The sequence below is a fragment of the Mesoplodon mirus genome, assembly GCF_964341445.2.
Source record: "Mesoplodon mirus genome assembly, chromosome: 7".
NCBI classification, from domain to species: domain Eukaryota; kingdom Metazoa; phylum Chordata; class Mammalia; order Artiodactyla; family Ziphiidae; genus Mesoplodon; species Mesoplodon mirus.
Window position 1 is genome coordinate 59784979 of NC_138983.1, and position 16118 is coordinate 59801096.

Sequence of the window (16118 nt, forward strand, 5' to 3'; positions counted from 1 at the left end):
CCTGGGCCTCATGGCCAGGCTCTGGGGAGAGTGTCTGGGTGTTCACCAGTCTGAGGATGAGGCTATGGGGTCTCAGATTTTGGGTCCCAGTGCTCACCAGTCTGGGGGTGGATGCGGAAGGCCTTGCTGTCTTCTGACAGCTGTCGCAGGCTGTAGGTCAGACGTCCATTGGGTCCTGAGTCTCGGTCAGTGGCAAAGACCCGGCCCACACTGGTCCCTGGGGGCTGGTTCTCAGCCACAGCCAGGAAGGTGGGCTCCTCAGACAAGCGGGGACTGTGGTCATTCTGGTTGAGGATGCTGACCCTCACGGTGGCTGTGGCTGTCTGCTGCCCCAACTCAGCTTTGGACCCAGACACTGCCATTACTTTCAGTGTGTATAACTCCTGGGCCTCACGGTCCAGTGCTGCTCGCACCCATAGCCACCCACTCTGTGGTTCCAGGCCAAAGGGGCTACTTGGCCCATCTGCTGCAAGGCGGTAGGTGACAGGGCCCCCATCTGGTGCTCGAGCCTGCACTTGCAGGACTTGAGTTCCAGGGGTGGTGCCTGAGGGCAGGTCCACACGGTAGGTAGGGCTGTCGAAGTGGGGAGCCAGCCCACGGGTCCCCAAGTCCTGTACCACCACCCGCAGTCGAAAGTGGCTGGTGCGGGGTGGGGAGCCACCATCCCGGGCTTCCAGCTCCAGTTCATGGGCTGGCCCCCCTGGAGGCCCCAGAGGTCCCATAAGCAGTATGTGGCCTGTGGTGGGGTCCACAGTGAAGGCCCCACCACCCCCAGCAAGCAGGGTAAAGGTGACTCGACTGTTAACGCCTGAGTCGGGGTCCAGAGCCCGCAGTGTATAGATGGGGGTCCCTGGGGCAGTGCTTGGCGGCAGCAACACCGTGTCTTCAGGTGCAGGGAAGGCAGGGGAGTTGTCATTCACATCATCCAGCAGCACACGCACCCGAGCTACAGCGAAAGCTGGGGGCACTCCACTGCCTGCCCGTACCTCCAGCTCTAGCACTGGTCCCAGCAGCTCCCGGTCCAGAGCTCGAAGCGTTTGTAACAGCCCTGTGGCCCCATCTAGGGAGAAGAGTCCCCGGGGATCCCCGCCTGATAGGGTGAGGGTCACAGGCCCCAGGCGACCTAGGGAAGAGGAAAGAAGGGTCAGAAAAGAGATGGGGGGGCACCTATTGAGTTGGGGCCCAGACTCTGATCCCCAAAAGGGCTAGGCAGTGCCCACACCTGGGCCTTTCAAAGTATTGGGGGGAGGGACAGGTGTTGGCAGAGAAGCTGGGTGGCACCAGGGTGATATTCATGTACCTGGGGATGAAGCAGAGTGCCTGTACCATGCCCAAGGAGGTGGCGGGGATTGGAACCAGAGTGTTTTGCATTGGGGCTATCAGTGGTGTGATACTTGAGGGTTATGTTAGGGTGTCTGGGTATGGCACCAAATGGATATAATGATAAGTGATACCTGATGGATTGTGTGCTTGGACTACGCCCACACTGGTGCCTGGTGCCACATCCTCTGGCACAGAAAAGACATACTGTAGTTGCTCAAATACTGGTGGTATGGGAGTTCCAGGCACAATGCTGATGTTGACTCGGGCACTGGGCTCTGCCTGCAGGCCACCTCCATCCTGAGCCCCGATCTCCAGCTGCACCACGGAATTGGCCCGTCTGGCCAGGGGCCAGGCTACCGTCAACAGCCCTGGGAGGAGGGACAGAAGTGGAGATGTATAAGGAAACAAAATAGAGCTGGAAAGGTTGGGGGGTGGGGGGCAGGCAGTACTTCATTTAGGCAGATGGGGAGGCAAAAAGCCCTGGGAATGTGAAGATCCTCACCTGAGTGCTCATCCAAGGCAAATAGTGGGGGGCTATTGCCAGCCAGGATGTGGTAGGAGAGTCGCCCATGGGGTCCCTGGTCAGGGTCATGGGCACGCACCCTCAGCACAGCTGTGCCTGGTGTACTCTGGGCGCTCAGACTGGCAGCATACTCCCGTGGATAAAACTGAGGTGGGTTGTCATTCTCGTCTGACACAAACACCTTCACATACACCATAGATTTGAGGCCTCCCTGGTGAGACATGCAGCCATTAAGTCAGGTGGCCCTTGATTGGCCCTGGTGAATGCCCTACCCCAGTCTGCCCACAGACTGTCCACTCACCCCATCCACAGCTGTCACTGTGAAGTCGAAGCTTGAGGGCCCCTGATCGTGGTCCAGGGTCCGGGTCGTGCACACGTCGCCACTGTGGGCATCGATGCGGAATGGGGGAGACCCCGAGGCCCCAAGTCCGGCACCCAGGGAATAGGAGAGGAGGCCAAATGGGCCACTGTCTGCATCTGTGGCTGTCACCTGGGGAGAGGCTGGGGTGAGTAATGCCCCATCTTTTTGGCCAGAGAAGCCATAACTAAGTGGCAATTGGAAGGAGCAGGCCCTGGGCCAGTTGGTGCCCAGAGTCTTGGGATGGTGGACACACAGAAGGGACTAGTAGGACACAGGCCAAAATCCAAACCCAGCTCAGACCTCACCACTTGCGTTAGGTTCCTATGAGACTCTGATCACAACATTTTTGTCAACTGGTCAATATAGAACTTTGTTTTATGTGTGTTTCTGTTTAAAGGCACCTTATTTAATATATATTGTTGGTTCATTAACACTGAATTCATGGCCAATGGCACAACTCATAACTAAATGAAACTTATCTAACACATGTATTTTCTCCATAAGGCACAGCACAGCCTTCTTGTGTTTAGGAAAACAGACATCACTTCAGCACTACAGTTGGGGACCATTTTATACAGCAGAATCACCAAACAAAAAGCACAAAAATGCAAAAAACGTGGCATTAAACAGACCACGAAAAGGATCCTTGTTTACCATATAAGAGCTGTAACATGAAGGCAGAGCATTGCCTCGTTCGACCTCAGCTGGGAATGTGCTTGTTGAGAGACTTGAATTTTCCATCCTTCTGCACATGTCCGGGAATGACTGTGAAAGCTCCATGAGTATTGATTCAAGGGTTACAAACAGATTTTAGAGAGTTGGCGAATTCACAAATACAGAATCTGCAAATGATGAGGACCAACTGTACTTAAAAGGAGAGTGCTAAGGGCTGTGATAGCAAATTCCAGGTGGGTCACAGGGAGTTAATAACCATCACCAAGTCTCATAATCACTCCAATCAGAGAACTGGCTGACCAACAGAGTTATTGAGACTGATGTTATAGGCCCGCTCTTTATTGAGTTTGGTTATAAAGTGGGATCTGATTGATACTCAGATCTGGTAACTGGAGTGATCAGGATCTGCACTATGAATTTATGGGATATGGCTCATGCACCTTTAGCATCCCTTCATCTCTCAAGCCAACCTCACTGGAAATGAGAAAGGGAGAACTGCAGGTCTATAGGAAAATACCGAGGTCATTAAGTTCCAGGGGCTCCCCAAAGCTAAGAAATAGGGGAAGGTCTTCCTGGTGACTTCTCAGGCATCTCCCAGACTGGCTCAGGAAGAGTTTATGATTGGACACCAATGTCAGGAGCCTCTGAACATTTCAGAGCCAGAGCAGCAGGAGACACCATTCCGAAAGCTTCTGAGCCTAGGACAGGGCCAGGCACACAGTAGGTACTCTATGTATATTTGTTCATTGAGTAAACAGACATTCAGATTGCCCTGCCTTACAACAAAAGCTTCTTTCAAACTAAGTTTTATAAATTGGGTGCATACTAGGCCCTCAATAGTGGGTTAGCTGGTGCAGACTGCTGTAGCTTGTGACAAAGTACTCTTTGTGGCTACACGGGCCTCAGGGTCATGATACGCTGCAAAAGGAAGCTGGAGAGTTCCCCTTTCTTGGCCAGAAAATGTTGCTCAGAGAGAAGCCTAGCCAAGGACTTCTGATCGTTGCCCAGGCCTTTGACAGAAGTGATTTGTGCCATTGTTTACCCTCCTGAGAGACACTAAGACCTTGCCATGCTGAACCCTGGAAACAGCTCCTGCCCCAACTCTTTACTGTGGCCGTGGGCCTGGATATCCCAGGAGACAAACTCCCCCCTGGATCAGTCTGGCGGGCTGCAGCACAGCTGCCGCACCATCTCCAGAAGCTGTTAAAGACCTCTGCCCTCTGACTCACTGCAGGAAGAAAGCAATAAATAGTGGTCAAGAGAAATTGTCAGGAAGTGACCCCAAAAGGCGCAGGGGCCATTGACTGGAAATGACCAAGGCAGAAGTGAATTTTCTGGCCTGTGCAGCCCCTGCTCAGAGGTCCTAGTGCAAATGCAGTCTCCATTTTCAGCAGGCTCTCAGCCTTGCTTCATAGTCCAACCTTGGTCAGCTCCCGCTTCCAGCTCTGCCTGAAAGCTGTAACTAACCTCATCTCTCTCCTCTTGTCCCCACCCCACCCCTAGCTCTCATCACATACACTAGTGCAAGGAGAAAATAAAGACCCTCATCTGTGAACTCTCTAAAATTCCCAGCAGACCACAACCTGACTTCATCTGCCCCATGCTGACCTCCTTCCCAGGTGTCCCTCCTGCTTTGACACTTTGACACTGTGCTCTCCTGCTTCCCCACCCACTGCTTCCCCACTCCCAGCCTTCCTCCACCTCTCCTTACTCTGTTATACAGTGTTGTTCTCTGGAATCTTTCCTTGGCCTCTTCTCATCCTGCACACTCTCAGGGCCTTCTCTTCCACTGCTGTGGCTTTGACCATCATCTGTACTTTGACCCAGACCACTCCTCTGGGCTCCAAACTTGTACATCCAGATGCCTGCTCAACATCTCCACTTGGACGTCCCACAGGCACCTTAAATCCAACCTGTCCTAAACTAAACTCATGATAATTCCAACCCCCCTCTCTCTAATGATTCCTCCATCCACGCAGTTGCTCGAGCCAGAAATCCGTTCTTCCCTTTTCCTCTCTTGGCATATCAATCAAGCAGGGACTAAGTAAATCCTCATTATCCGTCCTATGTGTCTGTTCCTCTCCATCACCGTTATCACTGTCCTGACTTGGGCCTGAGTCGTCTCTCCCCTGGACTACTGTAGCTCCCTTCTCATAGGCGTCTGACCCTCCGATCTGTCCTCCATACCAGGACTTCTCAACCTTGGCATGACTGACATTTTGGACCAGATAACTCTTTGTTGTGGTGCTGTCATATGCATTATAGGATGTTGACGGCATCTCTATCCACTAGATACCAATAGATCCCACCAGTTGTGACAACCAAAAATGTCTCTAAACATTGCCAGATGTCCCCTCCAGAGGGCAAAATCACCAGCCGTTGTGAACCACTGCTCTACACTAACTAACAAAAGCATCTTTTGAGAAAACAAATATTATATTATTCCTCTACTCAAATATCTTCAGTGTCCCCTAAAGAAAAATGCTCAAACTCCTCGGCTTGGCTTGACTCCTCACTGTCTGGCCTCCTGCAGTCTCATCTCCCACTCTTTCATCTCACACCTTAAATTCCAGAGATACCGAGCCACTTGTAGGCCCTTGAACGAGTCAGACAAGTCAAGCTCTTCCCCTTCTCTCTGCGTGTCACCTCTGCTTCAACCCTCCCCTTATTTCGTCCCCTCATCTGCTCCTGCTCATCTTTTAAGTCTCAGCTCAAAGGTCCTTTCTTTTGAGAAAACGTTCCAACTGCCTATCTGTACCTCATGAATATCCCCATATAGAAGTTTTTATTTATTGGAATAAAACTGTTTCTCTGCATGTGAATCTCACCTCTAGACTATAAACTCCATGAATTAGGTAGGGGTTACTCAGTCATTACTGTGTTCTGTGTCCCTAATACAATGACAGGCACATGGCAGATACTTGATAAATGAATACTGAATGAATCAAATATTATGACTTCTTGTAACAGTTATGAACACCCAACGGTCATTTTTACCCCTGCTTCCCTATGATTACTACTAGTAAAAAACTCCAGGAAACCACCTGGAGAGATGCCCTCTTGCTTCAGGCATTAGTGAGGAGGGAAGATGTTTGGAAGCCACAGCCCACTGGTCCTGGGCCAAGAGGGAAAGTAAACACATGGGAGAGTGGGTGGGAGCTGGACAGCAGTAGGCAGGCAAGTACCCAGCGTCTGGCCAGACAGGAGGTCAGCCAGGCCTAGGCACTGGCCTGAAAGTCTAGGCCAACAGGCAGCTCCTAGAAGATGCTCAGGGATCTGGTGGACTTCTGAGACATAAAGACTTCAAGCACGAATCTCCTAAGAGACCACCCTGCGTCTGGTCTCCTCTCCTGCATCCATATTCCATGGGGCAGCCAAAGCAATCTTTCCAAAAGACATATCAGATTTGCCTAGAGCCTCTCAATGGCTCCCTATGATTTTTAAAATAAAGTCAAAGCTTGTCAGCTGGTCCCTGTCTACTCGCTTGTTTTATCTCCCCATAACTCTTTCTCATCAGCACAGTCGAGGCCAACTTGAACAGTGCAGTTCCATGAACACATCATGATGTTCTATAGCTCCTTCTGTGGCTTTGGAGTCCCTGTCCTCATACCCCATGTTATTCACTTGGCAAAGTCTCATTGCTTCTGCAAAGGTCTGCCTCTAGGCTTCCATAGCACCTCATATGCAGCCTGATGCATTACTAGTTACTGGTGTGTCTCCTTGCCTAGACTGGGACCAGCCTGGGAATAAGACTGTTTCCTTTCTTTGTTCTCAGGGCCCAGCAGAGTGCCAGGCTTACAGTGGGTAAGTTAATTTTTGAATGTATCACTTACCATTGATCTAATCTCTCTTTCACCCTTAAAGCAAGTTAGCTTCCAAAAAATATATATATATACAAAAATGGGACTTCCCTGGCGGTCCCAGTAGTTAAGACTGTGCGCTTCCATGAGGGAGCACGGGTTTGATCCCTGGTCGGGAACTAAGATCCCATATGCTGTGTGGCACGGCCAAAAAACAAACAAACAAACAATCTGTAGTGAGGAGGGAGGGATGAATAGGTAGAGAACAGAGGATTTTTAGGGCAGTGAAACTACTCTCTATAATACTATAGTGTATGTCATTATATATGTCAGTTATACATATACTTTATACTTTTGTCCAAACCCATAGAATGTACAACACCAGGAGTGAACCCTAATGTAAACTATGGACTTGGGTGACAATGATGTGTCAATGTAGGTTCATCTGTTGTAACAAATGTACCACTCTGGTGTGGGATGTTGATAATGTGTGAGGCTATGAGTGGGGGCATGGGGTATATGAGAGATCTGTACCCTCCACTCAATATTGCTATGAATCTAAAACTGCCCCCAAAACATAAAGTCTTGAAAAAAAAACAAAATCAAATCTGATTATGCCTTTTCTGCCTCAAAGAAGTTCAGTGACCTCTTTTGCCTTCCAAGTAAAGTCCTAACCCTTCATGGCTTGGTGTCCAAGGACTTCTGCAATTTGGCCTCAGCCTGCCTCTCCAGTTTCATGCTCCACCCATCTCCTCCAAGCCTGACTTGCAGGAAGTCTGTGGCTCCCACAGCCTGTCCAGGGCTCCTGCCTTTTCCTCTGAGGTCTTCCTACTCTGGACATTGGGATCTCACTGGATACTTCTTGTCTCTCATCCTCATGCCTGAGCCCAAGTGTCCCATCAAGGCTCAGTTCCAAGGGCAGGGATGGGGATGTATTCCAGGACACCTCAGCACTAGACTAGGGTTGGAGAGCTCTGTAAATGCTGGCATCTCCCTTGGGGAACAGGAACCGCACGGGTGTGCAGAATCTCCATCTCTGCCCTGAAGAACAACTTTGAAACTTTAAAGAGTCCTCTCTCATTTCCTGCCACCACAAGACACATTTTCTCTATATCCAATCTTAATTCTCTCAACTGCCAAGATTACCTGGCCCAGCTCTTGTACCCTGCTTTCTCATCTTCTCGTTAATCCTCACCCTCTGCACAGACTGTGGAGCTCACCAAGTAGGACCGAACCCTCTGGCATATGTCACCATCAACAGATGGCACCTGCAAGACTTGGTTCCTGCTCTGAGGTCCCCTGTGACCCTCTGATCCACTCCTGCCCACAGAATCATCCTGCTGTGTGCGGGGGCTTACCCACCTGCAGGAAGCAGGTTCCGGGCTGGGTGCCCTCAGGCAAGGAGGCATTGTAGAAAGTCCTCTGGAACTGCGGCTCATTATCATTCACATCCTGCAAGGCCACACTCACTGTGGCAGAGGAGGTGAGAGGGGGCAAGCCCCCATCTGTGGCCACCACAATTAACTGTGGCTGTGGTTCCAACTCATAGTCCAGTGAAGCAGCTGTGGTGATGATGCCTGAAGTGGGGTCGATGGAGAACCAGCGGGTGTGGGCACCTGGGGCCAGGCTATAGGTGACCTGACCGTTGGTGCCCTGGTCAGGATCCCGGGCCATCACTCGCACCACGAAGCTGCCAGGCAGCGCAACCTCAGGCAGGGGCTCGGGTCGGTAGAGCTGGCGGTCAAAGGCAGGGGCGTTGTCGTTGACATCAGTGACATGCAGCACAAAGGCAGCCTCAGCTCGCAGGGGGGGTGAGCCTGAGTCTGTGGCAGTAACTCGCAAGTTATAGGCATCCCTTTCCTCTCGATCCAGCTGCCGAGCCACGCACACCAGGTAGATGACGCTGTCCTGGGTGCTGAGCGCAAAGTGGCCCTCTCCCCCCTCCAGGGACACATTGACATGGGCAAAGTCACCATCATCTGGGTCTGACACAGAGATTCGAGCAACAAGCTGGCCAGGGGGGGCAGCCTCAGACACTCGGGGGGAGCCATCCGCACTCAGGAAGATGACAGTCATAGAGGGCTGATTGTCATTGGCATCTCGCACGTGCACAGTCACAAAGGCCGAGCCCAGCTCAGGGTGAGCCCCTCCATCCCGTGCCTGTACCACCAGTTCATGGACCCGCCGTTGCTCGAAGTCCAGTGGCCGCTCCAGCCGCAGCAGCCCCGTGTGTGCGTCAATGGAGAAGGGTCCGTCACCCTCGCTCTGCCTCCGGTTGATCTCATAAGTTACAGCCCCATTGGCACCGGCATCAGCGTCAGAGGCATACACCTGCAAAACAGGACTGCCGGGGGCCAGGCTCTCGGACACCGCAGCGTGGTAGCGGCTCTGATTGAAAGCTGGGGCATGGTCATTGATGTCCAGCAATGTCACGTCCAGTAGGGCCTGGGCCCTCCGGGGTGGTGAACCACCGTCGTAGGCCTCCAGTTGCAGCATGTAGTGTGAGCGGTTCTCTCGGTCCAGCTCCCCGGTAACTACCAGCTCAGGCACAGGGGCCCCATCTGGACCAGGACGTGTCTCCAGCCGGAAGGTCTCTCCAGCCCCATCACCAGACAGCGCATAGCCCTGGGTTCCTAGGCGGCCAGCGTCTGCATCACGAGCAGGCTCCAGTGGGTAGCGGGTGCCAAGAGCTGTATGCTCAGGTATCTGCAGGACAGCTCGAGCCTGTGGGAAGGCTGGAGCGTGGTCATTGATGTCAGCCACTCGCACGGTAACTTCCACGGTGGCGCCATCAGGAGTGACTGCAGTGAAGCGGTAGCGATCCCGCCGCTCGCGGTCCAAGACTCGGGCTGTACGGACCACCCCACTGTGTTCGTCAATGGCCAGGTCTGTGCCCACACCGCTGCCCTCCTGGGCGGAGATGAAGTACATGGGAGGTGCTGCCGTGCCTGCTGGAAGCCCTGCACTGATGTCCCCGATCAGGGTGCCCGCTGGCTGCTCCTCATCAATCTGCAGGTCCAAGCTCCCAGCCTGACCCCAGGCGCCTGGCACCCCCGCACCCAGGAGCAGCAGCAGCAGCAATGACAGCAGGGGTAGGGGCCTGGGGCTCTGCATGCCTGGGCAAGAAGGTGCAATGCCCCGCTCCTTCTGCATGGCAGGGGCAATCCAGTTGTGGCTTGGGCTCCAGCTCCAGGCCAGGCTCCGGGCCCAGCTTGATCTCAGGCTTTGGATCAGATCTAACTTGGACCCTGGCTCCAGCTCACGATTCCTGACCTGGGAGAAAATCGGAAGCAAAAAGGTCATGATGGGGGAGGAATCAGTCGTCCAGGCTGGGGCCGTCTGGGGCCCAGGAAGCTCCTCAGGACCCAGTCCAGTCTTTACCTGGCAGGTCCCATCCCACTCTGATTCCCGTCCCCACTCCAACCCCCAGCAGATTGTTTTTTCCTATTGTTCAGACCTAAATGCCTTCAGACTCCCCTCCTTCCATCTGTAGACTTAAACATGTAGCCAATTCTTTCTCATTTTTCTTCTCATCCAGGATTAATACCTCAATAATCATGTGCTTGGCAACCTCACCCGAATCTCAACAATGTCCTCTCTGCCAGAGCCTTCTACCAATATTTAACTATGCTGAAGTCTCTCTCTCTTTCTCTCTTCTCTCTCTGTCTCTCTCTGTCTCTCTCTCTATAATATATATATATATATATATATATATATATATATATATATATACACCTATAGCCCTACTTCCCTCTCTATTCAACAAGAAATTGAGCACCTATTATGTGGAGGCACTGGAGACACCACAGAGAATAAAGGAAACAGTCTAGGAATTGGACAAGTAATTAGAAGTGTGATACGGGCTGAGGGAAAAGTGCCGGGAGCTGTGAAGGCGTAGATATAGGAGGGGCTTACCACAGTCAGGGAGTCAGGGAGTGCTTCTCTGAGGAAGCCACCTTCAAGTCAGGATCTACTTAATGTAGGTGTTTGCTAGACAATGGTGGGCGGAGAAGGGGGATACAGAAACGAGAGAAGAACATTCAGAAGAGGGAACTGAATGGGAGGCTTAGAGTCCGCAGTCAAGAAAGCGCTGAGGGTGTCGGGGCAGGTAGAGCACAGCGTGTGTGAGGTGTAGAGTGCTGGGGCAGAAGGTATGAAATGGGGCAGGGGCTCGTAGGCCACGCTGATGATTCTGACTTTATGCCGAGGACAAATGGAAGCCATGAAAGCATCTTAAGAGTGGGTGCTGCAATATGACTTACGTCTTGTGAAGATCTCTATTGCTGCCCCTTTGTAAACAAGGATCACATAGATGGGAAGGTTATCTTAGGACAGCCCTTATAACACACTTGGGAGAGTCCAGGTGAGGGTGAATTGACGGTGAATTGGATGAGTGTTAGCAATGAAAATGGGGAGAAGCGGATAGCTCTGCGGGACATTTCGCAGGTAGAACAGGCAGGGCTTGATGATGGCTTGAGGCAGGTGATGAGGGAGTGGGAGGAGTCACGGATGATGGGCAGATTTCGGGCCTGAACCATCAGCTGGACCAAGGCAGCCTTAACTGGCCAGAGAGAGAGACAGAGAAAGAAATCCAGGGAAGGGCGGTGCCTCTGTGGCTAAGGGAGCCAGGGCTTCAAATGCTGCTGACGTTCAAGAAGGAGGAGGCCTAAAGCCCCAGGAAGGCCTTTGAGGACTGAGTGAGAGCAGAATCCGTGGAGACGTTGCCCTCTCTGAAAGGTTTGTTCACTTCCTCCAATTCCTCGCCTCTCACCCCCTCCTCCATCTACACAGAGAGTCTTCCTCTCCTGTGACGCTGCTTTCACTAAGCTTCCAATCATCGCTATACTCTACATCCAATGGACACTTTTTTATCTTCTTGCTGGATCATTCTGGAACACTGAAACACTGATCACTGGCTTCTTGAAGCCTAGCCCTCCTGGCTTCCCGTGGTGACTCCCCACCTCTTGCTTCCATTGTACTTCTATGTCCACTCTTCAGTCCCTTGGGCAAGTTCTTCCTCTGCCCTTAAAAACTGGTGCTCCTCAGGACTCAGTCCAGGGCCGCATGTTTTCCCACTGACCACACTGCCTGGGTGATCTTATCCACTCCCATGCCTTCAATTCAAATGTATCAATCATCTTATGTACCATCTATTTGCTGATGACTTTGCAATCTCCAGCTCTGGAGAGCACTGGAGACACATGTCCATCCATACAATGGACTTACAATGTATTCCCAGCCTTCACCTCAACCTGATTTTCTTCCTCCATTCCCTTTCCTGTGAACAGCACCACCGCTCAGAAACTCTCCTTGCTTTCCTTGCTTTTCTTCAGTCCTGATTTCCAATTAGTCTTCAAAACCTGACCATCTTAACTAGACATGTCTCAAGTCTGCCCTTTCCTATGTTTTCACACTGCTGCTGTCCCAGTCCAAGCACTGTCATCCCTCTTTTCGATTCCTGCCACAGCCCTTTACTGGTTCCCATGCCTCCTGGATTGGACCCTCTGATCCATGTCCACCTGACCAGAGCTATCCTCACAACTCTCACCAAACCAGTCACAACAAAAGGCTTCCACTGGTTTGCCATTACTGACGGCAGAAAACTGCTGCCCATTACGGACAAAAAAATGCAGATGCACATACACCCAAACTGTGTCTGCAGTTTCACGGGTTCATGGACACTAGGTAGAGAACTTCTTTTCGCAAGACAAAGCCCAACCTCCTTAGTATATCTTACTGACCTGAGCCCTGCCAACCTCTCCACTGTGCCCCACATTCACCTTCCCCCACTGCACCCTGCATTCCAACACTAAACCCATCACCTGATCCTTCCCAACTCTTTGCCTTGTATGCACCATGCTCTTGTCCTGAGATATCCTTTAAAAGTTCTATCCAATTGGCCATCCCCTACTCAAGCTTCAAGATCCCATTCAAATATCCTGTCTTCTGTGGACTCTTCTATGATATCTCTCTGACCTCCCTGCAGTGCCCATGGTGTCCCCTACTGGGCTCTCACTGCTTTTGATGCACACTGACAATAAATTGCACAGCAGCCCTGATTTGTTCATGTGTCTGCCCATCACACCCCTCCCCCTACACCTCACTGAAAGCTCCTTGAGGACAGCAGCTTGAGGGTCTTAGTTAGTTTCTGGTTCTCCAGCAGTTCCTAGAGGTATCACGAGAGCAGGCAATCAGTGCTGAACAAATGTGCAGAACCTCATAACTGCACACCACCACCCTCACCTACTGACACAGGGAGAAACGTCCCTGGACATGCCAATTCAGACAACACACACAAACGTGTGAGCCTGCGCCCCTGAGGCACCATGGTCAGGAGTGTGGCCATAGAAATGGCTGCAGAAGTGTGTCCTTTGGTCTTTCTAGATTTATTTGCTCTGCTCTAGGACTTCCTGTCCTCCCAAGGGATGAGAGTTTCTGACCCTCTACTTACACTTCCAACCTCCATGTCTCCCATCTGTGTGAGGCAATGAAAAGAGCTGGGACTCTGGAGTTTGAGCTGGCTTTGAGTCCAATCTGAGTGTTATTTTCCTAATCTATATAATGGCCATGTTAATGCCTACTTTGTGGGGTTTTAGGAGAATTACAGGCAATGGAAACAAGGAGCTCAGAGTTGGGCATTTGGTAGATGCTCTCTCCTCGGTTCCCAACACCATCCTTGGCTTCAGAGTTCTAGGATTTACTAAGACCCCTCTCCCCAAGGCTCAAGTCTGTGAAGTCTGTGGAGCTTCCACATGGAATAACAGATCAGAGGAATTCAGAACAAGAAGGTCAGAGTGAACACAGGCCTGACTCAGACAGGGGAGAGGCTGTGTGTAGAGAGATGGCGCAGTGGCCGGGGCAGGCATCTAGGCCTAGAGACTGGGTTAGGGAGTCAAGGGTTAGGAACTGGTCCTATTCATTTAATCAGTCAGTGGAGAGAAAGCAGAGTGGGGATAATGGATAGTGAGGTCAATGTACTTCTTACATTCTGTGTTAGGATTCTTTGTCCCCAACCCAGAATGCCAGCTGTTTGAGGGCCAGGACTGTATATTCACCTCTGTGTGTAGCACAGAGCATGGCACATAGCACATGATCAATACATTTTCTGAATGAAAGGATGTATGAATGGTATGAGATAAAACTCAGGTGAATGATTAGCCTTGAGGAGGAGGGATTCAGGCCCAGGCAGATGTCCCTTCTCCCAACCCGTGTGGACCCTGGTGCCCTCCTGGGTCCCTGTTCAATGCAAACTCCCCCATACACCCTCACAGTGGATGCACAAAGGTGCCTACTCATGAAGTCACAGACCCCCACACAGCCAGGCACACAGATGCACAGACTCACATGCAGACAGGCACACTCAACACACACACTCACATAGACAGGAGCTACTCTAACATACACAGAGACACCCAACCTCACAGAGGAGCATGTTATCACTCACACAGATGGGCATGTTCATTCACCTGGAACCTTCCCCCACCCCCCACACACATGCAGGCACACACGGAAACACACACAGGCATGCTTTTGCCCACACAGACACATACACACAGAAAGACACTTTCTTGTGGGCCTCACACAGACAGGCACGTGCGCACACACACACGCACACATACACACAGCCACACTCACTCACACCCCCTCCCTCTCACAGACACAGACAAACCACTTTCACCCCTGCCCAGACTCACGCTGGCAGGTCCGTGCACACACTTGCAGACGCACCCACACGCCGGCATGCTCTCACACACGCTGTTGGGGCACTCGTGGTCAGCTCTGCGGCTGCAGCTGTGACCTCAAGGTCCCTGGGGCCTGTCTGGACTAAGCTTCATCACTTCCTGCTCCAGGGCTTCTAGTTCCAAACTCGAACTCCAGACTCTCTCCCGAGACTGTCTCAGTCTCTCTCCAACTCTCTTCTCAGCACCATCTCCCCATCTGTCCACTGTTTCTCACAGCTTCTTCCCCAAGACTTGCTCCTCCTCTCTGTTCCTGTCTCTTTCCCTCTCCAGGTTTGTCCTATCCCTTCCCCCAGACCTGGCCTCAGCCATCCATCTTGTCTCTTTCCCCAATCTGTCCTGCCTCCTACCCAGATTTGTCTTCTTTCTCCCCCCAGATTGGTCACATCTCTTCCCCCACCCAGTTCTGCCTTGCTACATGCCCTCACCCTGTCCCGGTCCTGTTACTCTGTCCTCTGGCTCCATCCTGCTCTCCCCCTCTAGCCCCACATCTGGGCCTCTGGAACCACAGCTGGTTCTCATTAGGAGGGGGAGGGGCGAGACTGTTCATTGGGGCCTGCAATGTGATGTCAATCCACCCCCCCCCACCACCAGCAGTCTGTGCGTCTATAGGACCTGGGAGCAGGGAGAACATGGGAGAGGAAAGAGGTGGGCTGTGGGGGAGTAGTAGGGGGACCATAAGGGAAAGGGTGCTCCAGAAGGAAGCAGAGGAATGGCCCAAGGTGCAGAGGGGAAGCCGGCTGGGGGAGCTGGCACCTCACAGGTCTCCTCCCTCAACTTCCTGTCCCAGAGCCAGGGAGGGGCTGAGACCAGAAAGACAACAGGGTGAGGAGGGGGCTGCAAAAGGCAGATCGGCTCAGAAGTGGAGGAAGAAGAGGGTAGCTCTGGTGAGCAAAGGGAGGTGGAGATACGGGGCCAGGCGTAAAGGGGAGAGGAAGAGAGGCGAGATTTCTCATGGGGGATGACGGGGAGCAAGACTGAGGGAGAGGGAGTGTGTGTCGGCAAAGCAAAGAGTGAGTGGAGTTCATACAGAAAGGGGAGGCAAGTCAGAGACAGGAACAGCTGGGCTGGAGAGGTGGGGGGTGGTAAATAAAGGCGGGAGCTAGGGCTGGGGAGTGGGTGGAAGGGGGCAAAGAGGAGAAGAGGCGTTAGTACGGGAGGAGGGAGGAGAAGGCTGACAAGCTGGCTTCCTTGGATGTCCCCGGGACAGCCTCATGGATGGGTGGCCCAGGGCAGTGCCCGGGCCTGGCTCTGTCCCTCCTGAGGACTGGTCCCATTAGGCACCTCAGGGAGAGGCCGGGGATGGATGTGAGCAGAGAAGGCAGAGGGAAGGTTTCTTTTCTGAACTGTTAGTGTGCTGGCAATTCATAGACGGTGCCTTATTTAATCATCGTAACAACCGTGTGAAGAAGGCATCCTACCTTCCACTGAGGAAACTGGGGCTCGGAGTGAGACAACTGTCCTGAGTTAACACAGCCTTGATTTGATCCCAGGACTATGCACTCCATACTGCTTGAGATTCATGGAGAAGGGAAAGATGAAGAGAGGAAGAAATTTCAGGGGAGAGACCTAGGAAGACAATGGAGGCCTGGAGAAGAGAACCTCTGGGAGGAGGGACACCAAGGACAAGGTGTTTGTAACCCAGGTCAGCAGTAGCGGGACAGAGAGGACACAGAGAAGAAAGATGTGAGGAGGTG

The 16118-nt window shown here is 52.2% G+C and overlaps 1 protein-coding gene across 2 annotated transcripts in view; it reads right to left on the bottom strand.

Annotated features, from left to right (window-relative positions):
- DCHS1 (dachsous cadherin-related 1) overlaps positions 1–16118 on the bottom strand; it is a 34752-nt gene that overhangs the window by 10602 nt on the left and 8032 nt on the right. Inside the window, exons 1-6 of one of the 2 annotated variants that reach the window (XM_082627900.1) lie at positions 14850–14919; positions 8045–9955; positions 2148–2336; positions 1826–2057; positions 1455–1691; positions 98–1123 (exon numbers count right to left, since the gene is read on the bottom strand). In XM_082627900.1, the coding sequence (XP_082484026.1) occupies positions 98–1123; positions 1455–1691; positions 1826–2057; positions 2148–2336; positions 8045–9835 (3475 nt within the window). In that variant the 5' untranslated portion in view covers positions 9836–9955; positions 14850–14919. Of the gene's footprint in view, positions 1–97; positions 1124–1454; positions 1692–1825; positions 2058–2147; positions 2337–8044; positions 9956–14849; positions 14920–16118 lie in introns of those variants that run through there. The other variant, XM_082627901.1, reaches the window with a different exon arrangement.